The sequence below is a fragment of the Entelurus aequoreus genome, linkage group LG10 (assembly GCF_033978785.1).
Source record: "Entelurus aequoreus isolate RoL-2023_Sb linkage group LG10, RoL_Eaeq_v1.1, whole genome shotgun sequence".
NCBI lineage: Eukaryota > Metazoa > Chordata > Actinopteri > Syngnathiformes > Syngnathidae > Entelurus > Entelurus aequoreus.
The window spans coordinates 67,706,248-67,719,523 of NC_084740.1; the positions used below are offsets into that span (position 1 = coordinate 67,706,248).

At 42.0% G+C, this 13,276-nt stretch overlaps 1 protein-coding gene across 2 annotated transcripts in view; it reads right to left on the reverse strand.

Annotated features, from left to right (window-relative positions):
• Window positions 1-2,583: 2,583 nt before the first annotated feature.
• The window catches only part of LOC133658957 (aryl hydrocarbon receptor-like), a 93,731-nt gene continuing 83,038 nt past the window's right edge, over window positions 2,584-13,276 (reverse strand). The window contains exons 4-12 of one of the 2 annotated variants that reach the window (XM_062061517.1): window positions 12,003-12,092; window positions 11,347-11,479; window positions 7,644-7,777; window positions 7,309-7,511; window positions 7,114-7,223; window positions 6,485-6,626; window positions 5,715-6,387; window positions 4,812-5,606; window positions 2,584-3,547 (exon numbers count right to left, since the gene is read on the reverse strand). In XM_062061517.1, the coding sequence (XP_061917501.1) occupies window positions 3,404-3,547; window positions 4,812-5,606; window positions 5,715-6,387; window positions 6,485-6,626; window positions 7,114-7,223; window positions 7,309-7,511; window positions 7,644-7,777; window positions 11,347-11,479; window positions 12,003-12,092 (2,424 nt within the window). In that variant the 3' untranslated portion in view covers window positions 2,584-3,403. Of the gene's footprint in view, window positions 3,548-4,811; window positions 6,388-6,484; window positions 6,627-7,113; window positions 7,224-7,308; window positions 7,512-7,643; window positions 7,778-11,346; window positions 11,480-12,002; window positions 12,093-13,276 lie in introns of both variants that reach the window. The other variant, XM_062061516.1, reaches the window with a different exon arrangement.

Here is a 13,276-nt window from a genome sequence, read left to right on the forward strand (position 1 = left end):
ACAAGACACAAGTCTTCAGCTAGGTGGCAAGTATGTGTTGGTGCCAGCAACTCATAGAGTGGTTTGTACGGATGAATAAATGGAGAAATATTATCAAGTTCTTAATCGTATTTCAATTTAGGGGGGGCATGAGAAAACAAGACACAAGTCTTCAGCTAGGTGGCAAGTATGTGTTGGTGCCAGCAACTCAGAGTGGTTTGTACGGATGAATAAATGGAAAAATATTATCAAGTTCTTAATCTTATTTCAATTTAGGGGGGGCGTGAGAAAACAAGACACAAGTCTTCAGCTAGGTGTCATGTAGGTGCTAGAGCCAGCAACTCAGAGTGGTTTGTACGGATGAATAAATGGAAAAATATTATCAGGTTCTTAATTGCATTTTGATTTAGGGGGGGCGTGAGAAAACAAGACACAAGTCTTCAGCTAGGTGGCAAGTATGTGTTGGTGCCAGCAACTCATAGAGTGGTTTGTACGGATGAATAAATGGAAAAATATTATCAAGTTCTTAATCTTATTTCAATTTAGGGGGGGGGGGCGTGAGAAAACAAGACACAAGTCTTTAGCTAGGTGTCATGTAGGTGCTAGTGCCAGCAACTCAGAGTGGTTTGTACGGATGAATAAATGGAAAAATATTATCAGGTTCTTAATCGCATTTTGATTTAGGGGGGGCGTGAGAAAACAAGACACAAGTCTTCAGCTAGGTGGCAAGTATGTGTTGGTGCCAGCAACTCATAGAGTGGTTTGTACGGATGAATAAATGGAAAAATATTATCAAGTTCTTAATCTTATTTCAATTTAGGGGGGGCGTGAGAAAACAAGACGCAAGTCTTCAGCTAGGTGTCATGTAGGTGCTAGTGCCAGCAACTCAGAGCGGTTTGTAGGAATAAATAAATGGAAAAATATTATCAGGTTCTTAATCGCATTTTGATTTAGGGGGGCGTGAGAAAACAAGACACAAGTCTTCAGCTAGGTGGCAAGTATTTGTTGGTGCCAGCAACTTATAGACTGGTTTGTACAGATGAATAAATGGAAAAATATTATCAAGTTCTTAATCGTATTTCAATTTAGGGGGGGGGCATGAGAAAACAAGACACAAGTCTTCAGCAAGGTGGCATGTAGGTGCTAGTGCCAGCAACTCATAGAGCGCTTTGTAGGAATAAATAAATGGAAAAATATTATCAGGTTCTTAATCGCATTTTGATTTAGGGGGGCGTGAGAAAACAAGACACAAGTCTTCAGCTAGGTGTCATGTAGGTGCTAGTGCCAGCAACTCAGAGTGGTTTGTACGGATGAATAAATGGAAAAATATTATCAGGTTCTTAATCGCATTTTGATTTAGGGGGGGCGTGAGAAAACAATACACAAGTCTTCAGCTAGGTGGCAAGTATGTGTTGGTGCCAGCAACTCATAGAGTGGTTTGTACGGATGAATAAATGGAAAAATATTATCAAGTTCTCAATCGTATTTCAATTTAGGGGGGGCGTGAGAAAACAAGACACAAGTCTTCAGCAAGGTGGCATGTAGGTGCTAGTGCCAGCAACTCAGAGCGGTTTGTAGGAATAAATAAATGGAAAAATATTACCAGGCTCTTAATCGCATTTTGATTTAGGGGGGCGTGAGAAAACAATACACAAGTCTTCAGCTAGGTGGCAAGTATGTGTTGGTACCAGCAACTCATAGAGTGGTTTGTACGGATGAATAAATGGAGAAATATTATCAAGTTCTTAATCGTATTTCAATTTAGGGGGGGGCGTGAGAAAACAAGACACAAGTCTTCAGCAAGGTGGCATGTAGGTGCTAGTGCCAGCAACTCATAGAGCGCTTTGTAGGAATAAATAAATGGAAAAATATTATCAGGTTCTTAATCGCATTTTGATTTAGGGGGGCGTGAGAAAACAAGACACAAGTCTTCAGCTAGGTGGCAAGTATGTGTTGGTGCCAGCAACTCAGAGAGTGGTTTGTACAGATGAATAAATGGAGAAATATTATCAAGTTCTTAATCGTATTCCAATTTAGGGTGGGCGTGAGAAAACAGGACACAAGTCTTCAGCAAGGTGGCATGTAGGTGCTAGTGCCAGCAACTCATAGAGCGGTTTGTAGGAATAAATAAATGGAAAAATATTACCAGGTTCTTAATCGCATTTTGATTTAGGGGGGCGTGAGAAAACAAGACACAAGTCTTCAGCTAGGTGGCAAGTATGTGTTGGTGCCAGCAACTCAGAGAGTGGTTTGTACGGGTGAATAAATGGAGAAATATTATCAAGTTCTTAATCGTATTCCAATTTAGGGGGGGCGTGAGAAAACAGGACACAAGTCTTCAGCAAGGTGGCATGTAGGTGCTAGTGCCAGCAACTCATAGAGCGGTTTGTAGGAATAAATAAATGGAAAAATATTACCAGGTTCTTAATCGCATTTTGATTTAGGGGGGCGTGAGAAAACAAGACACAAGTCTTCAGCTAGGTGGCAAGTATTTGTTGGTGCCAGCAACTCATAGACTGGTTTGTACAGATGAATAAATGGAAAAATATTATCAAGTTCTTAATCGTATTTCAATTTAGGGGGGGCGTGAGAAAACAAGACGCAAGTCTTCAGCAAGGTGTCATGTAGGTGCTAGTGCCAGCAACTCAGAGCGCTTTGTAGGAATAAATAAATGGAAAAATATTATCAAGTTCTTAATCGTATTTCAATTTAGGGGGGGCGTGAGAAAACAATACACAAGTCTTCAGCAAGGTGGCATGTAGGTGCTAATGCCAGCAGCTCAAAGAGTGTTGTGTAGGAATAAATAAATAAATAAATACATATTATCAGATTCTCAATCATATTTAAATTTAGTGGGGGGGCGTGAAAAAAACAATTGAGAAGCACTGGTGTAGACCAAGGAAGGACCTCTTACACTTAACTAATATTACGGTGGAACAAAAACTCGAACGTTAGCGAGAGTGATGCAAAACATCAAAAGTGAGCGTTGTTACGTTCGTATCGGATGGAGTTCTTCGACTGTGCGGGGGTACCTAATGAAGTGACCGGTGGACATGTTTGACGCGAGTCACGTCAAAGTTGCATTTAGTGCTCAAATTCCTCATTCCGCTCGAGTGTCTGTACATTCATGAAGTGCAGACAAACACATGGGTCGGTCTGCCACTCCATCACTACATGGAAGAAAACCCTGAATTTGTGGTCACCGTAACTCAAAGGTCGGACTCGCATGTCCTCCTGGACATGGTGAGCGTCTTGACTGCATTGGAAGTAAACAAAGGACTCTTATGATAACACCACTCACGACACAAAAAGAAAGATAAAAAAGAGGGCTGCGTGTGTAATTCGGCGTGTTTGTCGTCTTATCTGCACGTAATAAGGCTGCTCCGCTCGTCGTGTGTCTCTGAGCCGCCTGCAGGCCGGCTGCTCAGAGGTAGAAGCCGGTGGCGGGCGGGTCGGGAATGCCCGACAGCGTGTCGGGGCGGGGCATCTGGGTGGCGGGGGGCGCCGTGCCGTTCCCGTTGGGCACGGCCGGGTAAGTAGCGGTCGTCGGGATGCAGCCGTTCTCCATCTGCACGGTCCAAACAGAAGACAGGAAGTGATGTCACGCATAATGTCAGATGTCCCTATACTCAAAAGCCCGCGGCACAATCGTTTGCATTCTAATAATAGCATGCTAAATGATTTGTTACTTGACAAATGATACCTGTCAGCATGCCAACGTTAGTTTCTTAACTAATTTTATAGGTATACACCTCAGTCATATTTTGGTATTTGAAACAAGCTAACGTTAGCAGGCTAGCATTTCAAACACCTCAGAGTAATATATTTTCGTACTTGACGCATGTTATAGTCATACTTGCCAACCTTGAGACCTCCAAATTCGGGTGATTGGAGGGGGGTTTGAGGTGGGCGGTGTCGGGGTGAGCGGGTCCAAGAGGGCGCGGTTAAGGGGGAGGAGTATATTTATAGTTAGAATTCACTGAAATTCAAGTATTTCTTATATATATATATATATATATATATATATATATATATATATATATATATATATATATATATATATATATATATATATATATATATATATATATATATATATATATATATATATATACATATATATATATATATATATACTGTATATATATAAATAAAATAAATACTTGACTTTCAGTGAATTCTAGCTATATATATATATATATATATATATATATATATATATATATATATATGTATTTTATTATATATATATATATATATATATATATATATATATATATATATATATATATATATATATATATATACTGTATATATATAAATAAAATAAATACTTGACTTTCAGTGAATTCTAGCTATATATATATATATATATATATATATATATATATATGTATTTTATTATATATATATATATATATATATATATATATATATATATATATATATATATATATATATATATATATATATATATATATATATATATATATATATATATATATATATATATATATATATATATATATACATATAAATAAAATAAATACATTTTCACCAAGTACCACCTCAGAAAAAACTTGGCTCTCCAAGTGCCACCGTAATAACCAACATGAAAATACAGTAGCGTGGTAGGCCTAAGTATTCATTAACTTCTTTAGTTTTGATGAAATGATGACCTTATTCCATCATAGATGCAAAAAGACATAATTCACCTTAGTACTGTCTTGTTTCAAAAAGTTTAACAATACCTCAAATGACTGAGGAAACACGGGTAGATACATTGAGGTCATCTACAGCTAAAAGACCATACTATGACAAAAGGTCCTTACCTTGGCATCAGGAGGCATGTCTGAAGTCGCCATACCGTAATGGTCCAGCTGCCGACAGGGTTTGCCCACTGCCAGGATTTGCTCCAGCGAGGCGTTGGGGGGCGCACACTGGGACAGGCTGGAGATGACCTGAGCCAGAGGAACCGGTATGGGCTCCTGCTGCCGCTTGTGGGTAATCCCCTGGAGAGACGAAACCGCCGACTCGGCCCGGTGCTGAAGCGAGCTGCTCCCAAACAAACCGCCGCCGTTGATAGGGTAATCCGAATTGTCAAGGTCGGGCATGGCGTAATCCATGCGGGAATCTAACGACGTGTCTGTGAGCAGTTTTTGGCTGTTGTCAAGGCAGGGACCCAGATCCTCGCCGAAGCCAAAGTCCTGCCACTGAGATTTTACCACTGACTGCTCCGTATTGGAAATGCTGCAGAGTCCGTTGAGGTTGGCTGCCTTCTGTTTGGCATGGCACTGCTGCGAAAGCCGGTTCTGCATCAGGGGCTGCTGAAGGTAGCCCTGATGCAGCTCCCCGTCCCGCTCCGAGGTCTTGCCATTGAAAACAGTCTGCTGAGAGTTCATGTGTTCCATTTGTATCCCTGCATTCAAGAGAATGTCCTGAGCTAGCCATTGTCCATTGGGAGTAGGTTCAGCGTGCCCCAGCACATCTCCGTTGACCATCGTGTTGGCCATGTGGTCGCTCTGTTGTACCCAGTCATTGACCCCTTTACCTGGGCACATGCTGAGGTGTTTTTGCATTTGCTGGGACAACTGGACTATGGGAGCCTTCCCCATCAGAGGAGGCTTCTGGAAAGGAAACTGCATTTTCACTTTTGCTTCAGAGGTGAGAGTGCTTTCGGGTACTGACATTGTTGTTGCACTCACTGAGGGATTACAGGGAGGCGCCTGTCCTACCTGGTCCGAAGAATCAGTCTTTCCTTCAATGGAGTCGTAGATGTATGAAAGAATTTCCTCATTTGTTAGCAGGTCGTCCAAGGTGGGCACACGCTCCGAGTCGATCTCGACTCGGATCATCCGCTCATCCAACAGGAGAAGCTCCAAATCCTCTGCGCTCAGCCCCAGACCCTCAAGAGCTCCAAACAACTCTCCATTTGAACAGCCGGCATCCTCTGCATCCATGACCCCTTGGCCTTCCAGGGAGAGGGAGTCAAGGGTAGCGAGCAGCGGGTCAAAGCTAGTGCTTGGTTCTGTGATAGTTGGATCCACGTCACCATTGCTCGGAGTGTCCCAGGTTCTGTGCAAGCTTGAGGATTTGGACTCAGAGAAGCCCATTTGGTCTCCAAAGAAGCTGTTATGAAAGGACATTTTGGGCTCCAGGGCAGCCTGGCAAACGTACACCGACTCATCCTGACTCATGAGGGCCCCCAGGAGCGAGCTTGGATCCAGACCGTCCCTCAACAGCCTTTCAGTCCGACTTTTCTTTGACTTACTACCGTTCTTCTCAGAAACGCCATCTCTGAAGCCCGCGATGGGGTGGTTGGACTGGTAGAGCAAGGCCTCGCCTGTAGCGTACGTAAAGGGTAAATGCATGGAGCGTTTACGCAAGTGTTCTCCTCCCTCTTCATCCCTACAGGAAAGAAAACAAGATTATTGCCATAATCTGGTCAATGAAACCAGAGGTTTTATGGAGTCTCCTTATTTTGAGTAACAACTCAGAGACATACAAAAGGGGCCTCTGGGTGGCGATGATGTAGTCTGGTTTGCCGTTTTTGTAAACCAGTCGAGCGTTAGCCTGCACCCATTTCCAGAGATTCTCCTTGGTGAGCAGCCTGAACACGGTTAGTCCACTCTCCCCAGTCTTCATCACTGCAACAGAAACAGTTGGAATGGTGCTGCACCTTCAAAAATTACCCTTGGGGATCAAATAAGTTTGTCTAAGTCTGGCCCTTGCAGGACAGTGTCCTTTCATGGTCGGTCTATCAGGTTTGTTTTCCATAAGGACTTGAAGTCCAGTGACCCGTGACTGGGCTAGGGAGAGTAACATATCTGTTAGGCATTTGTCCTCACAATGTGTGAGCGCTGGGTCATCTGCGATGCTTTGCTTATGCAGTGGATTTGTAGATCCCCCCTCCTTCCCCTCCCATCTTCTTCTTTGGCATCTCTTCAGCTTTATTCAATCTGCTCCGTAATCCCCCGGGATTACGAGCAAAAGCTGTCTTAACTCTAACTGGGTTGGACCAGGCACCCTCAACTTTTTTTGAACAGGACTCCATTCAAAATAGCACACTGGATCATAAGTTTGAGTGTTCAAGGTTCTGTTGATTCTGGTGCACTGAAATGAAACAAAACTTACTTCTGACGTGATTCTCTGCACAGTACAACATATCTGCGGCATGAATGAACTGATAACCGGATCCTCGTACCCGCAGTTCAGCCTCTGTGTAGCCCAGGACGATTTTACCCCTGAAGAAACAAATAGTCTACATGACTCTTTCTATTTAAATTTCAGTACATCAAATTCGAGAACCAGAACTAATTCTGTGCATACTTGGCATCACAGGCCAATGGCGTGAAGTCCAATTTGTGCTTGGTTCGGAAGATCATGTTCTTGGTCCTGATCTCCAGGATGGATGGAGGCTGAAGAGGAGTCGCAATGGCGAATAGGGCAAGCTGCGGCGGTGCCTTTCCTCCGTTTTCTTGGCGCTGGTTTTGCCCGTGTAGAAACTTTAGCCTGCCTTGGAAGTTCAGAGCCTGTCGAGAAGAACCAGAAAGTATAAATGGAGCGAGAGTCTGTTGTGCAACAAATCCCAGCGAGATTTTCCTGACAAGATACCAAAACCGCTGGAACTTTAGACCATGAATTCTGCATCCAACAAAACCTACCAGAAAGCCAGACGAGTTGTCCAGGAGACAGCGAAAGCGGCACACAAAGCTCCTCTCTAGGAAGGACGAGTTCTCTGGAGGAAGCTGTTCAGGCTTGTAGGTGACCACAGACGAGCTGCTGTCCGGTTCTATCTCTGTAAATTCAAAGCCAAATAGTGACCAACAACGCTGACGCTTATTTTAAGTTTAGCTTGACAAGTTAACAACTAACAAAGGGGAACTATTTTGTTCCGGTTGGGTGTGAATTATTCAGGACATTGTCTTCCATGTGCAGCTAATACCAGGGTGACCCCAAAAAAACAATATACAAACTGTAATAAATCCTACAAACGTCCGCCTGTATAAGATCTTTCGGTTATCTTGGTCGCTTTGCATAAGTCATGTTCTTCACAAAATAACACATTCCTATTTGGGAATTTCCCAGACGTTTGCTGCGATTGCGGCTTTCAGTTCAGCAACCGTTTGCGTGTTGTGCTGGTACACAATATCCTCGAGATAAACCCACAGATAAAAACTGTGTCGTCTCAGTAATACCCAAACCGTCCTCAGCACTGCCACATAGCGCTCCTTAATCACAGTTTGAGGTCTTTCCCGTTTGTCTTCGAACCAATATTGACCAATGAGGACAATTCTTCTACCTGTACCTCAATAAACAATATTTCTGCAGTTGACATGTCCTGACAGCATAAGGTGTGCTTTGTCAGAGAATGAAGATCTCCTTATCATTTCTTTAGAAACAAGTCTTGCTTTTCGCTACAAGTTAGGAAACGCTTGATTCTGACCATTTTTGTGCTGCTGTTTTTGTTGTTCTTATATGCATTATTGCAACTATATTTCGCTGCCCTCTTGGCCAGGTCACCTTAGGTCAGGGGTCGGCAACCCGCGGCTCTAGAGCCGCATGCGGCTCTTTAGCGCCGCCCTAGTGGCTCTCCGGAGATTTTTCAAAAATGTATGAAGAATGGAAAAAGATGAGGGGAAAAAAATCTATTTTTTTGTTTTAGTATGGTTTCTGTAGGAGGACAAACGTGACACAAACCTCCCTAATTGTTATAAATCACACTGTTTATATTAAACATGCTTCACTGATTCGAGTATTTGGCGAGCGCCGTTTTGTCCTACTAATTTTGGCGGTCCTTGAACTCACCGTATAGTTTGTTTACATGCAGAACTTTCTCCGACTTTCTAGGACGTGTTTTATGCCACTTCTTTTTCTGTCTCATTTTGTCCACCACACTTTTAACGTTGTGCATGAATGCACAAAGGTGAGTTTTGTTGATGTTATTGACTTGTGTGGAGTGCTAATCAGACATATTTGGTCACTGCATGACTGCAAGCTAATCGATGCTAACATGCTATTTAGGCTAGCGATATGTACAATAATATTGCATCATTATGCCTCATTTGTAGCTATATTTGAGGTCATTTAGTTTCCTTTAAGTCCTCTTAATTCAATTTATATCTCATGACACATATAATATGGCTTTTAATTTTTTGCGGCTCCAGACAGATTTGTTTTTGTATTTTTGGTCCAATATGGCTCTTTCAACATTTTGGGTTGCCGACCCCTGCCTTAGGTAAAGAGATTTTGATCTCAATGAGTTTTTACCTGGTTAAATGAAGGAAGAAAAGGAAGGAAGACCTGATTTAGGAACACGCCTCAAAGACTCTTTGGAGAGAGTCCCAGCTCTTGGCTGCGTCGTCAAAGTAGATTATTTGGGCTTCAACATCCTTTGTTCAAAGTTCTCTCCATTCCGAACAGAATAAGTGTCCCTCTGACCTTTGGAATTAAGATTTTGCACAGTCCTATACTTTCCGAACTTCCGAAACCCAATCAAAAATTCTGCTTTGGATGGAGCGTGAGGACTCCAAACATTTGCTTGGACTCTAGTGTATAATTTATTGGCGAAATGAGTCTCCAAAATGTATTTTCCTTGGTTCAATATTTAATGTGACGAGTCAACAATTGAAAAGAAAAGAAGAAACATTGACACTGATTTTTTTAAAAGATTTATAGGTTCTGCTCTTCAACCGTGTAACTCCATCTTAAAGGCCTACTGAAAGCCACTACTACCGACCACGCAGTCTGATAGTTTATATATCAATGATGAAATCTTAACATTGCAACACATGCCAATACGGCCGGGTTAACTTATAAAGTGACATTTTAAATTTCTAGGTGAACTTCCGGTTCAAAACGCCTTTGGAGGATGACGTATGCGCGTGACGTCGCGAGGTCCACGAAAGTGTTTGGACCCTATTGGACACAATACACAGAGCTCTGTTTTGTTCGACAAAATTCCACAGTATTCTGGACATCTGTGTTGGTGAATCTTTTGCAATTTGTTTAATGAACAATGGAGGCTGCAAAGAAGAACGTTGTAGGTGGGATCGGTGTATTAGCGGCTGGCTGTAGCAACACAACAAGGAGGACTTTGTTGGATAGCAGACGCTAGCGCCGGCGACCTCACCTTGACTTCCTACGTCTCCGGGCCGCCGACCGCATCGTCGATCGCTGGAACGCAGGTGAGCACGGGTGTTGATGAGCAGATGAGGGCTGGCTGGCGTAGGTGGAGCGCTAATGTTTTTATCATAGCTCTGACGAGGTCCCGTTGCTAAGTTAGCGTCGTTAGCAACGGCATTGCCAGGCTTCGACAGGCGGCACAGCATTAACCGTGTATTTACATGTCCAGTGTTTGGTTCGGTGTCTCCTGATAGTAGTATTGTTGATCTTCTGTCTATCCTTCCAGTCAGGGATTTATTTATTTTGTTTCTATCTGCATTTGAGACAGATGCTATCACGTTAGCTCATGCTAAAGAGCTTCGTCGATGTATTGTCTTGGAGATAAAAGTCACTGTGAATGTCCATTTCGCCTTCTCGACTCTCATTTTCAAGAGGATATAGTATCCGAGGTGGTTTAAAATACAAATCCGTGATCCACAATAGAAAAAGGAGAGAGTGTGGATTCCAATGAGCCAGCTTGTACCTAAGTTACGGTCAGAGCGAAAAAAGATATCTCTTGAACTGCATTCTAGTCCGTCACTCTAACGTTCCTCATCCACGAATCTTTCATCCTCGCTCAAATTAATGGGGTAATCGTCGCTTTCTCGCTCCGAATATCTCTCGCTCCATTGTAAACAACGGGGAATTGTGAGCAGCACTACCGCTTGTGACGTCACGCTACTTCCGGTAGGGGCAAGGTTTTTTTTATCAGCGAGCAAAAGTTGCGAACTTTATCGTCGATTTTCTCTACTAAATCCTTTCAGCAAAAATATGGCAATATCGCGAAATGATCAAGTATGACACATAGAATGGATCTGCTATCCCCGTTTAAATAAAAAAAATTCATTTCAGTAGGCCTTTAAGTGATTTTGTCATCAAGAGTTAGGGTTGGTTGTGTCAGAGCCTGTGTCAAGTTGCTAAAAACCAAGACACAAACCTAAGCACCTTAAAACCCAAAATACAGATGGGGACCACTTCACCTTGTAAGCCCCTGCTGAAGATTACAGGGTCATGTGACCCGACCTGAGGATGGTTTTACAGCTTAATACCTAAACTGTGTCTAATATCGAAGCCTAAGAGTGTGTAGGCCAACAGGGGCTCTTCCTAAAGACACGTTCGAAAGGAATGTCTACAAACCCGCAATTCCCAGCGTTGTCAAAATGTATTAGGGTTTTTTTTTATGATGAAGAAGTGATGAACCACCTTGGGGTGAGTCCTGGCTGACAGTGGATGTCGCCGCAGGCGGCGGATTCAGCGCCCAGTGCAAGTTTCTTCGGAGCTCCTGCTGGTCTTCTGTATGGACGAGCTCGTACACACTCTGGTGCATGACGTCGGTCTAGGGAAAGAATGACCAAAGGGCTCAGAAATGGAGTCTGTTCCGAAACGAACAGTTGAGCTATGCTAACACGATACGATGGATTAGTGTAGAAAATATTTCGGTGCTGCATGACATTGTTGTCTAGATAAGTGATCCGTGTGCTCAACTGTTGTGACTTGCTTTTCGAACAAAAGGCCAAACTAGAAAAGGTCACGTCTGTGTTCTTTTTTTGGAGGGGTGTTTGGATGCTGGGAGGGAACTCCAGGATGCTGAGAAACTCCCAGCAGACGCTGCACGCAAGCTGTCTATCCAAACATGAATCAATTTAAGTGGACCCCGACTTAAACAAGTTGAAAAACTTATTCGGGTGTTATCATTTAGTGGTCAATTGTACGGAATATGTACTTCACTGTGCAACCTACTAATAAAAGTCTCAATCAATCAATCAATCAAACATGGGGTGGTAAAGCCAGGCCTTGGAAATGTTCATTTAAGGCCAACTTGGAAGTGACCGAGCATAAAACAGCGAGCAATGAATGACCTGGTGGAAGCCCAAGTAGTCCTGGATGGTGTGGGAAGAGTAGAAGATGGTACCGCCGGCGGTGATCACCAGGACAAACCCGTTGAGAGCCTTCAGGGAAGGAACACAGAGTCAGTGCACGTCAAAATGGGAAAGGCATGCAGCTAATTTTAGTCGCATACGTTACATAATCTTGGCCTGGAATAAAAAACACAGCAAACATAAATGTTCTTGTTGAGAACTGTGCCAATGGCACAAACTCAGAGGTTTGACAACATTTGTTTCAGTGTCAGCATTGGATTTCAGTTCCGTCGTCAACTAGCATAAACTGGTTGTTAAAAAACGGTCAACCTGGGCTTGGAATCTTTGGGCACCACACGATTCAATTCGATTCTTGGGGGTAACGATTCCATTCAGAATCGGTTTTTGATTCGAACGGATATTCTCATTCATGAACGGATTATTTATATATATTAGGGCTGTGAATCTTTGGGTGTCCCACGATTCGATTCAATATTGATTCTTGGGGTCACGATTCGATTCAAAATCGATTTTTTTTTTCAATTCAACACGATTCTCGATTAAAAAATGATTTTTTTCCTGATTCAAAAGGATTCTCTATTCATTCAATACATAGGATTTCAGCAGGATCTACCCCAGTCTGCTGACATGCAAGCAGAGTAGTAGATTTTTGTAAAAAGCTTTTATTAATTATAATTGTAAAGGACAATGTTTTATCAACTGATTGCAATAATGTAAATTTGTTTGAACTATTAAATGAACCAAAAATATGACTTATTTTATCTTTGTGAAAATATTGGACACAGTGTGAGATGCGATGCAAGTGTAAGCCACTGTGACACTATTGTTCTTTTTTACATTTTTTATAAATGTCTAATGATAATGTCAATTAGGGATTTTTAATCACTGCTATGTTGAAATTGTAACTAATATTGATACTGTTGTTGATAATATTCATTTTTGTTTCACTACTTTTGGTTTGTTCTGTGTCGTGTTTGTGTCTCCTCTCAATTGCTCTGTTTATTGCAGTTCTGAGTGTTGCTGGGTCGGGTTTGGTTTTGGAATTGGATTGCATTGTTATGGTATTGCTGTGTATTGTTTTGTTGGATTGATTAATTTAAAAAATAATAATAATACAAATTTTTTAAAAAAAATTAATTTAAAAAAATACAAATCGATTTTTTAAAAATGAGAATCGATTCTGAATCGCACAATGTGAGAATCGCGATTGGAATTCGAATCGATTTTTTCCCACACCCCTAATATATATACAG